Genomic DNA, 18,574 nt, shown 5'->3' on the forward strand with positions numbered 1-18,574 from the left:
GTAAAGGGCATTATTAATAACCATCAAGTCCTTACCGCATGGGACCGAACCCTTCTAGTTCTGTGTATTCATTTAAGGTGACATCTCACCTGTGGCTCTGTCCAGATAATTTCTTTTGCTACTTTTACCTCTGCTTGCCCAGCCCTAGCCTCTTCTCACACACTGTCCTCTTCTTCTAACCGTCTAACAGAGAGCTCACCCGTGTGCGAGGTTTAGGGAATCTGAGCTTGGCTAATCAGTGTGACTCTCCTGCAGAGGGCGTGCATCGACTTCGCCATCAGTGCCAAACCACTCACCCGCTACATGCCCCAGAACAGGCACACCTTCCAGTACCGCGTCTGGCACTTTGTGGTGTCTCCATCCTTTGAGTACACCATCATGGCCATGATCGCCCTGAACACTGTCGTGCTGATGATGAAGGTGAGAAGGTGGTGGCTGGGAGGCACTCGGGCAGGCTGAGCCTCGGCAGCTGTCCCCTCGCAGAGCACTTGTGTGTGTGCCCGAGACACTGAGAAAACACTCCAGCTTACCAGTCTGTTGCCTCCTTACCTACTTTTCTTTTTTTTTTTTTTTTTTTTTTTTTGCGGTATGCGGGCCTCTCACTGCTGTGGCCTCTCCCGTTACGGAGCACAGGCTCTGGACGCGCAGGCTCAGCGGCCATGGCTCACGAGCCCAGCCGCTCTGCGGCATGTGGGATCTTCCCGGACCGGGGCACGAACCCGTGTCCCCTGCGTCGGCAAGGCGGACTCTCAACCACTGCGCCACCAGGGAAGCCCTGTTACGTACTTTTCCATCGTGGAATTTCTCTTTCATCTTGTCTCCATCCACAGCCCAGCCTTTGGGTCTTTGGGGCAAAATGCAGTGAAATATATAGTAGCAGTCCAGGAACTCTGAAAGCAAAGGTTGGTGATGGCAATCAGACGCAGACAGGGGTGGAGATGTCAGGAGATGTAGATGATCATGGGGTTCTAAGAGTGTCGGAAGAGGTTTTTAATACTAAATGGTAAAGTAATTGACTCTAGGAAATGTTTCTGCCCTTCTCACCTTCAACTCTAGGAAGACTGGCCATTTTGCTAATAAGACCTGTGTTTTCCTCTGTTTTGTTTTGCTAGGACGTGTGCTTCTCCTCTCTAGCCCTAGATGACACCAGAATGTCCCCCAAGGGCAGGGACGCGAGATGGCCAGCCTCTCTCATGGACCCTCTCACCTTTAGGGGTTTGATTCTTTCCTCTTTTCTCTTCCCGGCAGTACTACTCTGCTCCCTGTACCTATGAACTGGCCCTGAAGTACCTGAATATCGCCTTCACCATGGTGTTCTCCCTGGAATGTGTCCTAAAGATCATTGCGTTTGGCTTCTTGGTACGTCATGGAATTTATCCCGGCACCATTCTTGTCTTCCCTTTTCTTTGGGTACATTGCCAGCCTTTGTTGGAAGGGAGGGCGGTCACCGCTATTCCAGAAGGGGTTCACACACCTGCCCACCTAATTGTGGGCTTGTTTCGACTGCTTAAAAAAACTGCCGTAGAGACAGGATGATGTGTGAGGGTGTTAGGAGAAAAGACAAAGAGAACCAGATCCCCAGCTCCTACCTCTAGCTATCAGCTCTGTTCTCGTCAAAGTCTGTCAGTTGTCAAGGGGCGACAGTCGTTGAGTCTTACTAGAACTTAGTAAGATTTATCTGTCAGGAAGAGCAAAACAAGGACTGGACTAATAAACCTGAGTGCTTATTTACTGGTGAAAGGTTTAAAATCTTATAACTCAAATGGGAAAACATCTGTCCCGCTTAGCCTCAAACATAGCAAATAATAGATTTTACCTAGTAATCCTCCTCCCTTTAGTTACCTGAAGAGTAATTTCTGCCACTAAAAATAAATGTTTAGCACTTAAGCTTCCAAAGGCTAATGGCCTTTAAAGTGTGTGTATGAGAGAGTGAGCAAGTGTGGGGTCGGGGGGCAGTTTCTGGAATTGGTTTGGGGAGGGTTGGGTTGAGTTTTTCTGGCATGAGTCCTCCTTTTACTTCTCCTAAACTACTGATTATAGTTGTTTGGCAGATTTTCGCATCTACCATCAAGGGTGTGAAGCAAACCTAGCCCTTCACTTCAGTGTCCTGTAAACAAAATCCTCTCTGCCACCCTTGCCTCAGTGTTTACAGTGAGATCAGTGGGCTGCAGATAAACCCACCCGACAGCTGCTTCACACTTACTTTGTGTGTGAGCTACCATTTCAAATTATATGTGTATGGCTTTCCCTGCAAGAAGAGAAACTCAGCTGATTATCTGAATATGTTTGTCTGGTGGCAGCTTGAACAGGGGCTCTGGCCTCGGCTTGATGGTTGTGAGTGTTGACGGTGGCGATTGCTTCTGGTTTCCTGGTGGTTCTTTGAAAAGTCATTGATTTGATGGTTTGGGGAGGAGAGTTGAAGGGAACCCCTTGCAGGTGGCTGTATTGTTGGTTGCTTGACTCCCTTTTGAGTCTTGGAGAAATAAAGAAAAGTAAACTACCAGCAACAAAGATGCCATTATAATACAGTCTGGCCCTGGGCGGGAGGAGAAGGGGGTGGGGGAAGCCTGTGTAAAAACAGGGCAAGTTTTTCCCTGCATCTTGATTATTTGCATGTTGGATTGACGTCGTCTGTGACTTAAGTCCCCAATTCTTTGTCAAATTATGGTGAATGCCGAATACATGCTTACAGGCTTAACTAGATGATTCGGCCCCAAAGCCTGCCTCCTTCCCACCTTCAGCCCCGTATTTTCATTCAAGGTCTAGAAGCATTCTCACACTATAAAAGGCACCACCAGTCCCGAATAAGTCTTTTCATTGATATAGTACTGTAGATTTTCAGAACGCCCTAATATATACTGTTTTTGTCAGATCTTCTCTATGACTCTGAAATAGGCATGGCAGAAGCTGTCATTATCGTTGTTGTTGTTATTTTAAATGAGGAAATTGAAGGTCAGAAAAATTGTGTCGCTCTTTGAAGATTACAGAATAAAAGGCAGTAGAATTGGAAAGTGGAGTGGGAATAGAAAAGGAAGGAAGAGGAGAAAGAAAGAGGGAGAGAATTGACATACATTGGTTGTCTACTAAGTACCAAAAGCTTTATGTATTATCCATTTTAGCTTCATAAGAACTCTATTAGATGGCCATTATGGTTTTCTTCTTATGCGGATGAGCTAGGGCTCAAGAAGATTCAGTACTTTGCACAAGGTTACTGAAAGGCAGAGCCAGTGTTCAGATCCTGGTCTCTCTGGCTTCAAAGCCCATGCTTTGTCCACCGTAATCTACTAGTCTGTACTATGCTATGCTGTGCTCTACCATACTGTATTGTAAGGCCTCCTCTACTGGAATCTAGGGCTTCTGTCCCCTGAGAGCTAGATTTATATTCTAGCTCTCATATAGGGACCTAACCAAGAATTAGGAAGCTCACCCCGGGTTGGTAATAGGAGAGCACTGAGAATTGAGGAACTCAGAGACTCAACTTGACCCCACTCCTGAGGTAGTCATCCTTAGCAGCAGTGAGTTTTTGAGGCTGTGTGCTGAGTTTCTGTACATGCCTGGCAGGTGCCTGTGACTTTGCAATCAGACAGGCCTCTCTCAGCCTCAGTTTTCTCATTCATAAAAGGAGGATAACGATAGCTGCCATTAGCCTTAGATACTGTGTGTGTGTCCCGTGAGGGAATATACCTAAGGTGGCAGGTCCTGAGTAGGTGCTCATAAACGTACCTTCTCTCTCCCCAGAACATTTCTCTCTTTATCGCGTATCTCTACCCATTCTTCTTGCTAGCCCTACCACTCAGTAATTTATGAGGTATTTATCACTACCTACTTACAGCATCCATGGGAGGAATAAATGAACTGAAAGAATGCCAAGGGAGGACCTGGCACAAAATCTGGCATGTGTAGCAAGGATTCATGAATGCCAGTTGTGGGGATGGAAGAGGGTGTATTTTGCAGTGCTCTGAGGGTCTCCTACGGGAAGCGCCACCCAAGGGCAAGTGGGTAACGTCTTGGAGTCCCAAGCGCTTTGTTTCTTTTAAGAAATATAGTCCAAGGTCTGTTTTCACCGGAGCACTGGAGATGGGAGCAGAGCCCACTGTCTCTATTAAGCTTAACGTTGGCTGGTTGGTGCATTATCCGGGTCCTTTACTTCTTCGTGTCCTTTAACCCACTCATTCTGTTGCTGCTTCCTTGTATTGTATTTAGTTACACCTCCTCGAAAGGTGTAACGGGGCAGGGAAACGGGGGAAAGATGAGTTTGTTCATCCCATTGCCAATCAGCAGTTGGTGTGAAAAGGCTCAGTGGAGTTAGGAAGCGATTTTTGACACATCTTTGATCTTTAGTCACTTAGGACATCTCTGTGACTTTTATTGTTAGTTGAAAGTCAGAACTGTATATTTATAGGGTCACTTGATGCTATATAAATAATAATTTACAAGTTATAGAAAACCTTGGAGTGATACTGTAAATAACTTTATTGTCTTGTAGGTGACAATTATGATCTTTCATTTTTGGACATCAAAATGTTCTAGGCCCCAGATCTCTTTCTTACATATTTTTATGTAATATTACATGAAAAAATCTTATACTTTTTTTGATGTAGCTCTTTAGTGACAGCTTCAAAAACAAGGTCTCCAAATAGTGATGAAACTGCTTCCCAAATGAGAAACTCTCAAACTAGCGAAGGAAAAACAGCATTTTTGGTTAGAAATAGGAAACTAAAGCGAAAGTTGGAATGAACTTCTCCTGGAATTGACAAGTTTTAATTCCAAGTGACAAAGTGATGTCATGAAAGATGTCTTTTTTTCCATTTTCTCCCGTGTTTTCTTTTCCTTTTTTTCCCGGATGTTCCCGTGGCTGAATCCACTTGGCAGAACTATTTCCGAGACACCTGGAATATCTTTGACTTCATCACGGTGATCGGCAGTATCACAGAAATTATTCTGACAGACAGCAAGGTGAGTGGCTCCTTGGTCCTTCTCTTTAGGCTTGGCCCTGGGGTTGCATTAAAAAAAAATTCTCTGCACATTCAGTCCATTTGTAACTCCACAAGTCCAATGTGCAGCCCCCTGTTCACTTCCTCATTCCTGAGCTTTTGCCAGAAAATGGGAACATTGGATGGCGCTGGATCTCATGGAAGGCTTGGTCCCATTTGCATGACTCAGATAGCAGCCATCCAATGGGGGTGAATGGGATAGAGGGCCCAGGAGAGGCCGAGTGTGCACAGTGTCCTGCTAGATTCTTTGAGAGACACAAAAGAGGCACAGGGTCTTCGCCCTCAGACTTGTTAGACCTGAACTGTTTCCCTGAAATGGTTCACCCTAAGGAAGACTTGGAGAGCTCATCACAAGTCTTTGAATATTGGAGGGCCATCATGTGCAAGAGAGATTGTTAGGTCTGCCCTCTGGCATCCGAGTGCAGAGTTAGGACTACTTAGAGAAGACTGGGGAGGCCAGTTTTGTCAGTTGTATGTGGGGCATCCATCTGTGGTACTTCCACGCCTTGCTTCTGGGAATAGAGGGCAGGCCTGGGGAGGCTCCGAGAGATGGTCCCCACTGGCCCATCAGCTGAAAATGGGGTTAAAAACAAAAGACAGCATCCATGTTCCATTCTATGATCTGAATGAGAGATAAATACACAAATACCAGTGCTTAGATGTTCTAAATGACCATAATGTCACTAATGATATGTTTCCTTTTGATCCACCAGCTGGTGAACACCAATGGCTTCAATATGAGCTTTCTGAAGCTCTTCCGAGCCGCCCGCCTCATCAAGCTTCTGCGTCAAGGCTACACCATCCGTATTTTACTTTGGACCTTCGTGCAGTCCTTTAAGGTAAAGGGCACAAGCTCCTCCCCTCTGAGGGTTGCAGCGGCCCTGTCACATCAGACAGCACACCAGGCAACGCAGCATGATTCCACAAGTCCCCTCGCCTCTGGGGATGGGCGTTTGTCAGAAGCATTAGATAAACACAGCAGTTCTTAGTTACAACACAACTTGGCCAGGCAGCAGTTAGCTTATGACTAACTGGCTAGAATCTCATGCTAAAAAATCACCCCAACTTTGTAACTCAGTTACCTTCTCTGTCCACTGAGGCAGGGGGCTCGTTTTATGAGGTGTGCTCCCTCCCGAGGTATTTCAGTATGCCCTGGGCAATCCCATCCACGGACAGAGCCAGCCACCTGTAGTCACATATCCTCTGCATTTTTCAGGGATTCGTCCGTGGCTTTATTTCACAGAACGGTTTTTCAAAGGACTCCTTCAGTTGTGTTTTATAACAAGATGATTCATACCAGTCCCACCCGTGTCGTCATTAGTGTATTTCCTGAACCACTGAATATATGCCATGCTAATAGTTACCTCTGCATCCCACAAACCCAGAGGGCACCTGAGCAAGGTTAATATGGTGAGAGCTTCTTCTGAATGATCTCATGGAGCCATACAGAAATGTATATGTAATAAACAAGTTAAAAATTGATACCTGAGATCCACTATAATGGCAGAGGTTTCCAGTAAAAGAAGTTCTCCAAACATATTTCAATATCTTCAAGCTCTAGCAAATATAATGAGTTTGTTTTTCAGCTTTGGGGGACATCAACGCTGCTCAAAAGCCTACTATTTTCCTCCTATAAAAAAGAGTCTTTCAATGAATGTACTTTAAAAATGTGGTTGATGAAATTGATTCAAAGATGAAAAATCATGAATTTATTGAATTGCCTTCTTTATTTTAATTGTTTGTACATTTTAACTACAGATTGAACTAAAGAAAGCTTGTCAGTGAATTCATGGTTTCTTGTCACTTGAAAGGGACTTCGTGCCACACCATCGTTACTGATTTACTTCTTCAGCAAAGTCCTGGGGGTCTGAGATGTGAGGCCAGTTGTAAGGACGCTCAGGGTCCCACAAGCAACCTTGACATTTTTATTGGATTCAGATAATTGTTTGGTGCTATGACTCCCAGAGAGGTGTCACCTCAATGAAAACTATTTCTCCAAAGCTCAGTGACAGAGGAGAAATTGAAAACCTTAGCAAGAATTTACCATTTGAGTCTCGGGTGGATCTGGATTTAGAATTTGAAACACAAGATGGTCTTAAAAGCTTTTTATAGAGGCCTGTGCAACAAGTTACAGTTGTTAGTGAGTCTCTTAAGAAATATGTGTCAGCCTGTCATATTCTCATGATCACTGATTCTCTGTCAAAGTGTATACTATCGAGGGCAAAGAAAAGCATGTCAGAAGTTGATGACCAAATGGTTGGCGTATTCCAGTGAATAGAGAGAGAACAGTGAAGACAGCTGAATCTGCCTCCAGGTGACACTGTGATGGATGGTGCAGCCCTGGAACAGTGTAGAAGTTGTTTCCTTGAAGCTGGTTTAACAAAGGCTGCCTCTGTGCATACACAGCAGAAAGTAACACTGTGTAAACAGCGTTGCCCCTGCCTCTACCTTCCCCAGCCCCACCCTGAGCATCACCCAGTTCTCCACCACTGACCCCTACTCAGTTCTTTTCTCTTCCTTATTTTGTGTTGGAATTTACAACATGACAAGAAGAGAGATCAGGATGACTCTTTGGTCCTCTCCTCAAAGCTGGGAGAGAAACCTGCCTCCCTACTCTTTCCTTTCAGCAGATGGTGTCTTCACATGCCCCCTCGGGATGTAGTCGCTCCTCACAGATCTTGAGAATCAGCACTCCACTGGAGAAGGGGTTCTCCCACCAACTCTCTATTGCATTTTAATTTATTTACTTATTTATTTATTTTTGGCTCGGGTCTTCGTTGCTGCGCGGGCTTTTCTCTAGTTGCGGTGAGCGGGGGCTACTGTTCGTTGCGATGCGCGGGCTTCTCATTGTCATGCCTTATCTTGTTGCGGAGCACAGGCTCTAGGCGCACAGGCTTCAGTAGTTGTGGCACGTGGGCTCACAATTGTGGCTTGCGGGCTCTGGAGCGCAGGCTCAGTAGTTGTGGCGCACGGGCTTAGTTGCTCTGCGGCATGTGGGATCTTCCCACATGCCAGGGCTTGAACCCGTGTCCCCTGCATTGTGAAGCAGATTCTTTACCACTGCGCCCCAGGGAAACCCCTCTACTGCATTTTTTTTTTGCGGTACGCGGGCCTCTCACTGTTGTGGCCTCTCCCATTACGGAGCACAGGCTTCGGACGCGCAGGCTCAGCGGCCATGGCTCACGGGCCCAGCCGCTCCGCGGCATGTGGGATCTTCCCGGACCGGAGCACGAACCCGCGTCCCCTGCATCGGCAGGCAGACTCTCAACCACTGTGCCACCAGGGAAGCCCTATTGCATTTTAATGTTATTCTTTATTCAAGTTGTAAAAGTCTCCCAGGGCTCTTCATTTAGTTAGCTCTGTTGATAAGCTCTGCCTGGTTCATGCAGTCTGAAAGCCTTCAATTGCTCTCCGGGGAGTTATGCTGTACACACTCGAGAGAGGGTGGAGACTCGGAGTTGCACGAACTGCCAGGGAGGCTTCCTGGGTGGTAAAGAAGAGGGGCTTCCATGTCAGCACGGAGATCAGTCCAGAATTATAATGCCCACCCTGGCCTCCAAACCAGACTGCCCTATGTCTCCATCCTCCCCCAGCCACCAGGGGCAGTTCCCGGCCTTCTGTCTCTTGCACTCGCCCTTTCACCCCCATCAGTAAAGTGTTGTCACCCCAGAGTGGCAGTTAGCTGGCACAGTGTGGAATTTTGTGCCATGTGGCTTCATGGCAGGGTTTTGTGATGGCTCACGCTTTGAAAGCCTTTTTGGAATTTTGCGTGACACAGAATGAAAGGTCAGGACGCTTAAACATTGGAAAAAGATGTTTCATCAGAGCTTGAAGGAGCCTGCTAGGAACTGACCGGCAGCTGAGACCCCAGCCATTTCATTTTGCTTCCAAATGCTCCGTTATGAACCTCACATTGAGCAAGGGTTGGGAAGGGTAATACAGGGGTTTGGGAGCCAAAGCTAAATGCTTGCTGTGTAATTTGCATCACAACTGCCCAGGTTATTAATATTCTGCATACGGAGTGGGATGAATCCCAATCCCAAGAAGTTTTCCTAGCTCTCTCTTGGATATATGGGCCACACACTTGTGGGTCAGGGAATATTCTCGACAGAGGGGAAATTACAAGCCTCTCTGGGGCCACCAGCTTACATATCTGTCAGAGGATATGGACATCTGCAAAAGTACGGAATCCCAAAATAGAACATCCGGGTGAATAGAGAGCCCCAGCCCTGTGTTTTAAGTCAGTCTCAGGACAAGAGTTCCTGTCTGCCCGTGCTGCAGGTGACCCTGGAGCTGCCTGCCTTTAAATTCATGGTCGTGTCTCTGCTTTCTTTCCAGGCCCTCCCCTACGTCTGCCTTCTGATTGCCATGCTTTTCTTCATCTATGCCATCATTGGGATGCAGGTGAGAGAGGGTGCATCAGGGCTCTGGTGGGGGACAGTTGTTGCCCAGGTTGTCCCTGGCTTTCTAGCCTGAGCCTACAGGATTGAGGTCCTTTCAAGAATCCCTTCTTGCCCTGAGGCTCGCTCCCAGGATCGTGTTGCAATATGACCTTGGGAATTCACGTGTGCAGGGTTCCCCACTCGGGTTGCCCAGATGGTCAGGGTGGTCTGATACAGGGGCTTCCTCTGAGGTCGTCAGGTCATGGTGCTGCCTCATAAGCAGCTGGACTCCAGTGAAGATGACACCGCTGTTCTTAGCCAGAGGGGTTCCCCCCACGAGACTAAGGATAGGGTAGGGCTCGTGATGATCCGTATCTCAGGACCCTCCCATATTTGAGCCAGACCTAAAAGAAGGTCAGGTGGTTGTTCTTCTGCAGACAGCAGCACAAAATGTATGCGAGTTACATCCCACATGGCTGAGATGTATGCCCTAAGACCCACCACTGGGAACAGCTCAGAGTTCCTGGCAGTGTGCCCAGTCCTCAGGAAACCCAAGGGCCACATCCCGGCTGATGCCTGTCAAAGGACCACGCAGCTCGCTGGATGGTTCTCCTTGGTTACCACATCCTTTCCAGTTTCGGAATTGAGAAGTGGATGAGGTTCCCACCCAGGGTACTTAGGCAGGTAACCAGAAACCCACTGAGCAGAAGAGGCCAAAAGATCTTTCAAAGGCAGCTGTCATTTGTGGTGGGTGAACTCCTACCGTAAACAGCCAGCAGCACATCCCATGCACCTGTCTAGTTGGATACACAGGCTCTCTGCTGGGCTCCGAGAGGCTGATTTTCTGACTTGGAGATTTGGAGACTAAACCCCAGCGTAGGACCTCAGCCAAGTGGGAGTCTCTGCAGTCAGGTGGTCTGGCTGCCTTTGAATGGCCAGCTGCCTTCTCAGTGGTGGCTGCCACCTGGAGCCACTGCACGCATCCCCCAGGCTTGACGTGTCAGCAGCCCTTTCGAGCGCTTCTCTGAAATGTCTTCTTTTTGTTCCTCTCTCTTGCCTGCACTTCCAAATTTTGTTCATCTTCTGATCCCATGACTGGAGAGTTTTGTTCTCCAAAAATACAATGGAATGTCAAGTGTCAAAAACTGTGAGATTTGGTTGAAAAGTAATGAGTTCTCCTTCACGGAGGATATTTTGGTAGAGCTTTAATGATGATGTCAGAAGTGGGTGCAAGCTGAATCCCAGCTGAAGTGGAAGATTGGCTTGATGACTTCTATTAAGTCCATCCAAACTCTCAGATATTTGATTCTAGAATTAAAATGTTCTTGAACGGCCAAATGAAACTTGATTAAATTAGGGTTCTTTTTTTTTTTTTTTTTTTTTTGGTCCATGCTTAGAATAGTTCTTATCCCCTTTTCATCTTCCAGCAAAATAAACTAGAATAACACCATCTCTAATATTAACCCGTTAGTAATACTACTGATGATGATAATACCGTTTACCATCACTTGAATTCCTGAGTGTTCCAGACACTGTGCTACATAGATATTCTTACCCATTCCTGCCTCCCTTTCTCTCCCTCACTTTCTCTCTCTCCCCGCAAATATATATATTACACACACACACACACCCCCCACAAGATACATGACTGATGTATTCAGGAGTGATATGAAAATGTTTATATGTGGGTTTCATTGTCTCCACTGTTGCTTAGCATGGCTAAGTAACTTGTAACACACTCAAGATCTCAGATAGTAAGTGGGAGAGCTGAGTTTAAATCTCAGCTCTGTCTGCTCTGCAGCCCATGTTCCTACTGGACTGCAAGTTCTCTGCACTGTCTCTCCTCCCACCAACAAGCAAATACAAGTATTTCTCTGACCCTTTAGTGGGAGATAGGAGTTCTTCAGTTGTGAAACTGCAATATTTACAATAACCACAATGGGTAATCATTTATTGCCCTCAGACTTATTTCCAAAAAATAAGATCACTACTTCCATTCCACCAAGACATGAATGCCATTCCCACTGTGACTTACCTTTAGCTGGCCATCTTCATCCTGTCCCATGACGGAGACCCCACACCACGCACAAAGCAGACACCTAGCTTGTACCTAGAAAGGTTGTGTCTCATACAGTCATAACAAAGCAGAGGGATCCGTACAAACAGAAAAGCAAAAGGAAAGTAGACAAGCATTGGAAAGAGAACTAGCAATAGGAGGTATCTGTGAGAAGCACCATTATTCTGAACTTTCAAGGGCTTCTTAGAAGAAGAGAGCTTTGCAGAGAAGTCTGAAGATGGAAGGAAGGAGTAACTTGCTGGGTTTGGGAGAGTCCTGGGGCTACAGGCTTCCAGCCTCAGCTCCACCACTGACCAGCTGTGCAAACTTGGTCGAGTCACTGAACCTCTCTGGGCCTTAACCCCATCACCGGTGCAGTAGAGGAGTTGGATAGATAGCTTTACAGGTCCCTTCTAGTTCTAAAGTTCTGTAATCCCAAGTGAAACAGATTTAAGCCTATACTTTCATTAAGTGTTCCAGTGGGTCTCATCAAACCTTTCTCTTCCATAGCCTTTCCTTTGGATATAGGAGATTTGGGTTACTGACAAGGACTAAGTGAAAAGCTTTTTCAAAAGGTGGAAAAATTTAAACACCACATTCATTATAAATATACATTATTGGCTTGACAGTAGTTCCTTGACTATTACACACATAACTTTTGTAAACTCACAGTGTGCCTTCCAGCTAGTTCACGATTGGGTAAGGTATTCGAGAATATCGTAAAGGGGACAACGAATAATGGCTTCAGGAGTGTCACAGGGAGGAAATACACTGTAAGTTGTGTGTGTGTGATGAATCAGGCATAAACTATGGATTTTGAGTTAAATGAGTGTAAAGAAAGACAGAAGGGGATGTGAACATGGGCAAGGATATATGGCGGTTTCCTCCTGGGGCATCCAGAACTAGGTTTGATTGTTTGAGTGGGATTTTTTTCAGTGCTACTATTTGTCTGACTGGGGGCCCTCAGCCTTATCTCCCTCCTTCCCTTCCTCCCCAGCACTGCCTAGCTTGCCACCTCCATTCTCCCTGAGAGACAAGTAGTATTTAGGTTTTGAAAATCAGCGTTGAGAACAAATTCCCCATGCAGGTGTCAGTGGGAGCTATTTGAACAAAATAGCAGAGACTGTTCTTAATTGCACATTCTAGACACTGTTGGGGGGGGGGCGGGAAATGTGTTCCATTTAGCACGTATTAGGTAAACTGAAGCATGTTAAATACAGGCTCAATATAATCTCAAAAGGCCGGAAAAGTGACCTGTAAGCCTTCGGTTGTACAGACATTGCCTCGTGAGAGTAGATCCTGAGATCTGAATCATGTCTGGGGAGGAAAGTACACGTGTAAGGGCACCCTTCCCATCTAGAGAGACATGGGGTCGACCTTGGCTCCAGACAGCACTGTGTCTGAGAGCTCATCATTATTCACTATAGATAAAGATCTCTGACTTTTCCCTCTTTTTTTCACATGAACTTGCACAGTGACCTCATTCTAAGCCCAGAGACCCACAGCAGATTAGTAAACTCACTCTATAGCCAGATTTGCCCCAATCCATTTTCTTTTTCCTTTTCCAAGTATCCAGTTTTCCAGACTTTCTTCATCCTGTTGGCCTGGACTTGGTGTGTGTTCATTCTCATGGACTCTGGGTTATAGCTGTATCACACTTCTGAGATGTGACTCTTCAGATGGGAACATATCCAAGGAAGATAGAGATACCCCTCTCTGACTTAAACTGCTTGCAAATTCCAGGACAACATCTGCCTATTTATCCTTTGTAAGGGATAAATCACATCTTCTGCAAATGCAAGTGTTCTCATCATTACCAGCTGAGACAGGAAGAGGGGAGGGGTAACTCGTTCCCTGCATGCCTATTATAGGGTAATGTCTTTGACAGACTGCTTGAGTACCATAGTGAGTAGGTATCACAGAAATAAAAAGACCAAATTAGGTGTGGGAGGAACTACATCTAAGCAGAATGGCTTTCAAAGATCTTGCCTTCTGCGGTCCTTGCAAGCATTCATCCTCTTTGCGTCACTGGAGAATATAACTCCTCCCGCATATCAGGCCAAGAACGTGGGGGTCTACCAGCCTTCCTGGGTTTTGAGTTGTCTGCTTCATGGTTAGGCCAGTGGGAGAAGCCACGCATGTGAATTCACCAAGCCTGCAGGTACATCTAATATCCTGCACTGGACACATCCCACCGCTCAATAATGCTCAGGGCTTTCTGTTGTTTTTCTCATCCAGGTCTTTGGAAACATAAAATTAGATGAGGAGAGTCACATCAACCGGCACAACAACTTCCGGAGTTTCTTTGGGTCCCTCATGCTACTCTTCAGGTACCTGGATCCGTAACTGTGGTGGCTGGAGCTCTCCTGCGAGAGAGAAACAGTCGGCCTGCCTCTTCCGCCCGTTCCCCTTTGTCTCTGCTCACAGGATAGACAGTGAGATGAGGGCGGAAGCAGGGGCAGGATGTCCGAAAAACTGCTCCGATGACTTGACTTTAGAACGTTTCCTCCACATCTTTGACTCAGTAGTCAATTTGCAAAATGCAGTTTCAGCACATCCTCCAGGGCTTTGAGAAGGGGAAGGTGAGGGTGGATTGCAGGCCAGATTCCATTTAAGGGCTGAAACCACGGATGACCAGGTTTACGTGGGGTCTTAGAGAGTCCCACTGCCCTCTCTACCGCTGTCAACAGAAGATGGAGAGGCAGTGGGTGAGGTGGCAGAGCCCAGGAGAGACCTCACTGGTACTCTCCATCGCACTCGAAGGAGGCTGAGCATAAGAGGAACCTAGATGAGTGAGTCGGGAAGAGTGCTGAGGAGAGGTTAGGACACGCAGACCTGCTGCTACTAACCGAGTTGTCTTTTGGGCTCAGGAGTGCCACGGGTGAGGCCTGGCAGGAGATAATGCTGTCGTGCCTCGGGGAGAAGGGCTGTGAGCCTGACACCACCGCACCCTCAGGGCAGAGCGAGAGCGAGCGCTGTGGCACCGACCTGGCCTACGTGTACTTCGTCTCTTTCATCTTCTTCTGTTCCTTCTTGGTGAGCAGCAGTGTGCTCTTGGCTTGAGATGTGGCCCAGTCCCCCCCTCTGATAAACAGACGAGAGGTTTCCTTCGGTGTACGTTCCGCCACGAACCCCAGCCCATGATGAGAACTAGGCCTCCTCACGGAGGCTCTTGGAGGCCAGGGTGGGTGACTTTCCATGGCTGAGAGATGTCTCTGCTGCTTCTAGGCGAGGACTGTGTGAGAAGAGCTAATTAGGAGAGTAGGTAGGGTTCCGTGAATAGAGTATTGAATACCACGTTGAATCAGTTGTGACCCAGAGTGAATCTTTCTCTTCTGTATCTCCGGTATTTTATCTCACAAGCAGGGCTCAGAATCTTTTCTCTCTCCTTTGGAGACCTTTGAACTGTTTGAGAAAACGTACTCTGAAACTGTAAGGGGATAGCATTCATCAGAGTAGGATGATGACAATATACAATGTAGTAGATGCGGTTCTCTCTCATGTCGCTACGTCTGGTGACAGTTGGCCAGCTTGATAGACGTGAAAGGATATGACTGCTTTAGGCATTAGTAAATATTGAGTAATATACGTGCCACACGCCCACCTATAAAATAGTGAGAAGCCCTAGGTGCCTTCTTAATTCTTTCTTTGGGAGAAAACATGACTTAGCACAGCAGCATCCAGAAATCTCTACCCTGCACAGTCACACAAGCGGTGATAAAGAGAAGAATGGGCGAGGGGCTACCAGATAACTGGAAGGGTCAGTCTGGCGTTTCTGGCCACCCTGACGTCCCTGGGCTCGGCTTCACTGCTGAGGCCACCGGCTACACAAAAAATCTAAAACGAAAGCAATGCCACTTAAAAGTGGTCAGCTTCATGGCTGGGAATCCTACAGTGAATTGTTTGGTGTCCAGGAATTTCTACCTCTTTAAAGTGATCCCAAGGGGACTTGCCATGTGTCCAGCTGTCGGGTGTGGGGAAGTGGCTAACACACAGACTGGTAAGGGTGGTGGGCAGGCCGACGTAGCAGGGGTTGAACTGACCGGAGACTTGGGGAGCCCACACTGGCGTTGTTGCTGTTCTAGCCTTGGCCAAGACACCTTCCCATTTGTGGCTTCTGTAAAATGGGAAGATAAAGTACTTGCTGATAAGAGTATTATTGGTATAGTGAGCTGATACATGTGTTCCTTCTCGTGGATGTGAAAGGTTTTTTGATGAAAAAAGAACAGAAAATATTATCTTATTTAGGAATAGGGAAGTATAACCTATAATGAAAATAACCAAGGAAATTTAGAATGATGATATAAATCGGAGTTTTTTGTTTATTCATTCCTGTATTCAGCACTTTCAGCACATTTTTACTGCGTGGCCATTAAAAGGTCCACACTGAGCTAGACACTGAGGTGAAGCCGTCAGCGAGTTTCAGTGCATCCGTCACCTAGAACTGAAAGGTGAAACTCATACAGGAGTATCAGTGCTTATCACAGGGGGAAGTGGAGATATAGAAGGCCATGCAGACATCTCCATTTTATCCTTCATCATTTAAGTGTTTAATAAATATTTCAAAAGAAACCAAAGATATAACTGGAAAATTAATTAGTGACCATAAAGGTACTTTTAGAATTTTGAGATAGAGGCTACTGCATAATTCACATTAATGTTATTTTTATAGAGGCTATATTCAGTATGAGATGATCTGCTTTCAAATCTCAGCCCGACACTGACTCTGTGACCTTGGGCAAGTCACACAGCTTCTCAACTCAAGCCAACCACTCTAGAAAGATTTACCGGTGCGTTGGGATGTGCCCAGCTATGTGCTTGGAGCTAAAGAACACAGATGTGTCTAGGAAGCACTTGTGTCCTTGAAAGGCTGGTGGTAATTAAACCTGCTTCACGAAAGGTTAGAGCAAGCATTAAACGTCTGGTAGGTGTGAATACGCACACAACGCTATAGAAGACTATGCAAATGTAAAGCAATAATAATACAAATAGTTTTTGTTAACATTAATAATAATTAGGATGCAGCCAGCAGTCTCTGTTGCAGAGAAGACTCCCAGCAACTCCATCCTGCAGACTTTGTCTTTATCCTGTGTATCCTGTCTGCATACCTGGCACCTCCACCCACCCAGCCACTTAACCTGGGAATCAGCAACAGAGGCTCCTGTTCGCTCACCTCCACAGCCAATTCATCTCTGTCAGGCAAGGTTCTTTCACTTGCAGGTGGCAGAAAGTCCAGCTGCATCCGACCTAAGCAAAAAGGGATTTCATCGGCTCATATAAATGAAGGGTCTGGCAGGACAGGCTTAAGCAAGCTTGATCTGGGGCTCAGATGACATCCCCAGGCCCAGGTTCCCTTCTTTATTGTCAGATCTCTTCTCCAGGCTTCTGCATGTGAGCTCTTTTCTCCAACAACTCCAGTCCTTGGCTCCAAGGTGGCTGTAGCAGCAGCTGTGTACCTCACTCCCCACGTATTCAAGGCCAGCAAGGAAGAACAAGTCTCTTGCTCAGAAGATTCAATGCCATTTTCTTGGCCTTGATTGGCTTACCAGTCACTGTAGCCCAGGGAGATGGGATTCAATGGCTGGTTGAGGCCTGGGTCATGGTGGTGCCCCACTAAACCATATTAACTGGGAATAGGTAAAGGGTGTGTCCCCAGGAGACCGGAAGTACAGTATATGGGTGCTGGATGGCCAAGAAACAACAAAGAAGTGCTGTTCGCTGTGGTCGAGGCCTGTTGAGTCCACCTCCTTAAACTCTCTATCCAGGCTGCTGTCTGGCACTGGCTTAGTTCAAGAGCGTCGCAAAACCCTCCCCCTGGTCTCCTGCCTACCTTCCACACCTTCCACATTGCGACCAAGTGTTCTTTCTGAATGCACATAGCCCTTGGTCTCTCTCCTAGTTTAAACCCCTTTAGGGGTTCCTGTTGCTTCCTGTTGCTGGATAAGATTATATAGAGCTCCACTAGCTATAGCCCACAAGCCAAATCCAGTTTCCCACTTGTTTTTCTATGGCCCATGAGCTAGGAATGATTTTTACATTTTTCAATAGTTGAGAAAAAAAATCAAAAGATGAATAATATTTCGTGACATGAAAATTATATGAAATTCGAACCCATACTCCTTTTTGTCCCTGCTGTACATGCTTCTTTCACGGCTCTTAAAAAAATCTGTAACATTTGTATGTTTCCAACACATCACAGTCTCTGCTAAATACTAAATGTCTTTAAGAATATTCAAGTAACAACATCTAGTGAACGCCCGCTGTGCCTTAAGCAACGTGCTAGTTATGGAAATGTATCTCGGACCAGACCTTTCTTAACTCCCACCACCAGCACCTGGAGCTCTGTCTGGAACATAGTAGGTGCACAATAAATGTTGTTGAACAAATAAGTGGAGAACAGGGTCTTGGAAGCACTTAAGAGCCGCGAACAGCTTCAAGTTGTCGCACAGTGAGCCCTTCATCCGCTATAAGGCATCCCACCAGTTCTCTCACTGGCCGCTTTGGGGAGCAGGGGTTGGGGAGGGAGGCTGGCAGGGAGGCTTGGTGTCGGGCCTTGACTTCCTCTAGCCTTTGAGAACGTGTTGCTGCTGCTGCACTAATAATTAAAGAAATTTAATAGATAACAAAAGCGACTGAGGAATACTTTGCAGATATAAAGTGGCAGAGGAAAGTGAAATCATAATGCAGGCAGAAAGACGTGTAGTTCAGTCGTGAAAATGCTGCGTTGCCTTCGGCAGGGTCAACAGTGCTTTGGTTAGGAGCCTCAGCCTCACAAACGTCTGATTTCTTTATTTGTCTTGAAGCCTGTTTTTCTGCTTTGGGTTTCTCCTAACTCCTCTTCTCCCCCTTGCCCTCCAGATGCTCAACCTGTTCGTGGCCGTCATCATGGACAACTTTGAGTACCTGACTCGGGATTCATCCATCCTGGGGCCTCACCACCTGGACGAGTTTGTCCGTGTCTGGGCAGAGTATGACAGAGCGGCATGGTGCGTAGGCCTCTCGGCGCCCCCCGTGAGGCCCCTATCAAGGGCCTCTGGAGTTCTCAAGGAAGAGGTTGGAATTGGAGACACCCATGCTTGCTTGTTAGAGAAGGAGAGGAGATTCCTCTTGGTTGTGGCCCGTGGAAGAGGCCAGGTCCTCAG

General features: G+C 46.6%; 1 protein-coding gene across 3 annotated transcripts in view; it reads left to right on the top strand.

Annotated features, from left to right (window-relative positions):
* Positions 1-18,574, top strand: part of CACNA1E (calcium voltage-gated channel subunit alpha1 E) — a gene marked incomplete at its 5' end in the record, with an annotated part of 295,319 nt that overhangs the window by 254,776 nt on the left and 21,969 nt on the right. For all 3 annotated transcript variants that reach the window (XM_082675182.1, XM_082675183.1, XM_082675184.1), the window contains 8 exons: positions 256-420; positions 1,249-1,359; positions 4,873-4,956; positions 5,708-5,833; positions 9,333-9,398; positions 13,671-13,762; positions 14,303-14,468; positions 18,291-18,418. In XM_082675182.1, coding sequence (XP_082531308.1) covers positions 256-420; positions 1,249-1,359; positions 4,873-4,956; positions 5,708-5,833; positions 9,333-9,398; positions 13,671-13,762; positions 14,303-14,468; positions 18,291-18,418 — 938 coding nt within the window. The remainder of the gene's footprint in view (positions 1-255; positions 421-1,248; positions 1,360-4,872; positions 4,957-5,707; positions 5,834-9,332; positions 9,399-13,670; positions 13,763-14,302; positions 14,469-18,290; positions 18,419-18,574) is intronic.

This window comes from Grampus griseus (assembly GCF_964374135.1).
Source record: "Grampus griseus genome assembly, chromosome: 1".
Classification (NCBI taxonomy): Eukaryota; Metazoa; Chordata; class Mammalia; order Artiodactyla; family Delphinidae; genus Grampus; species Grampus griseus.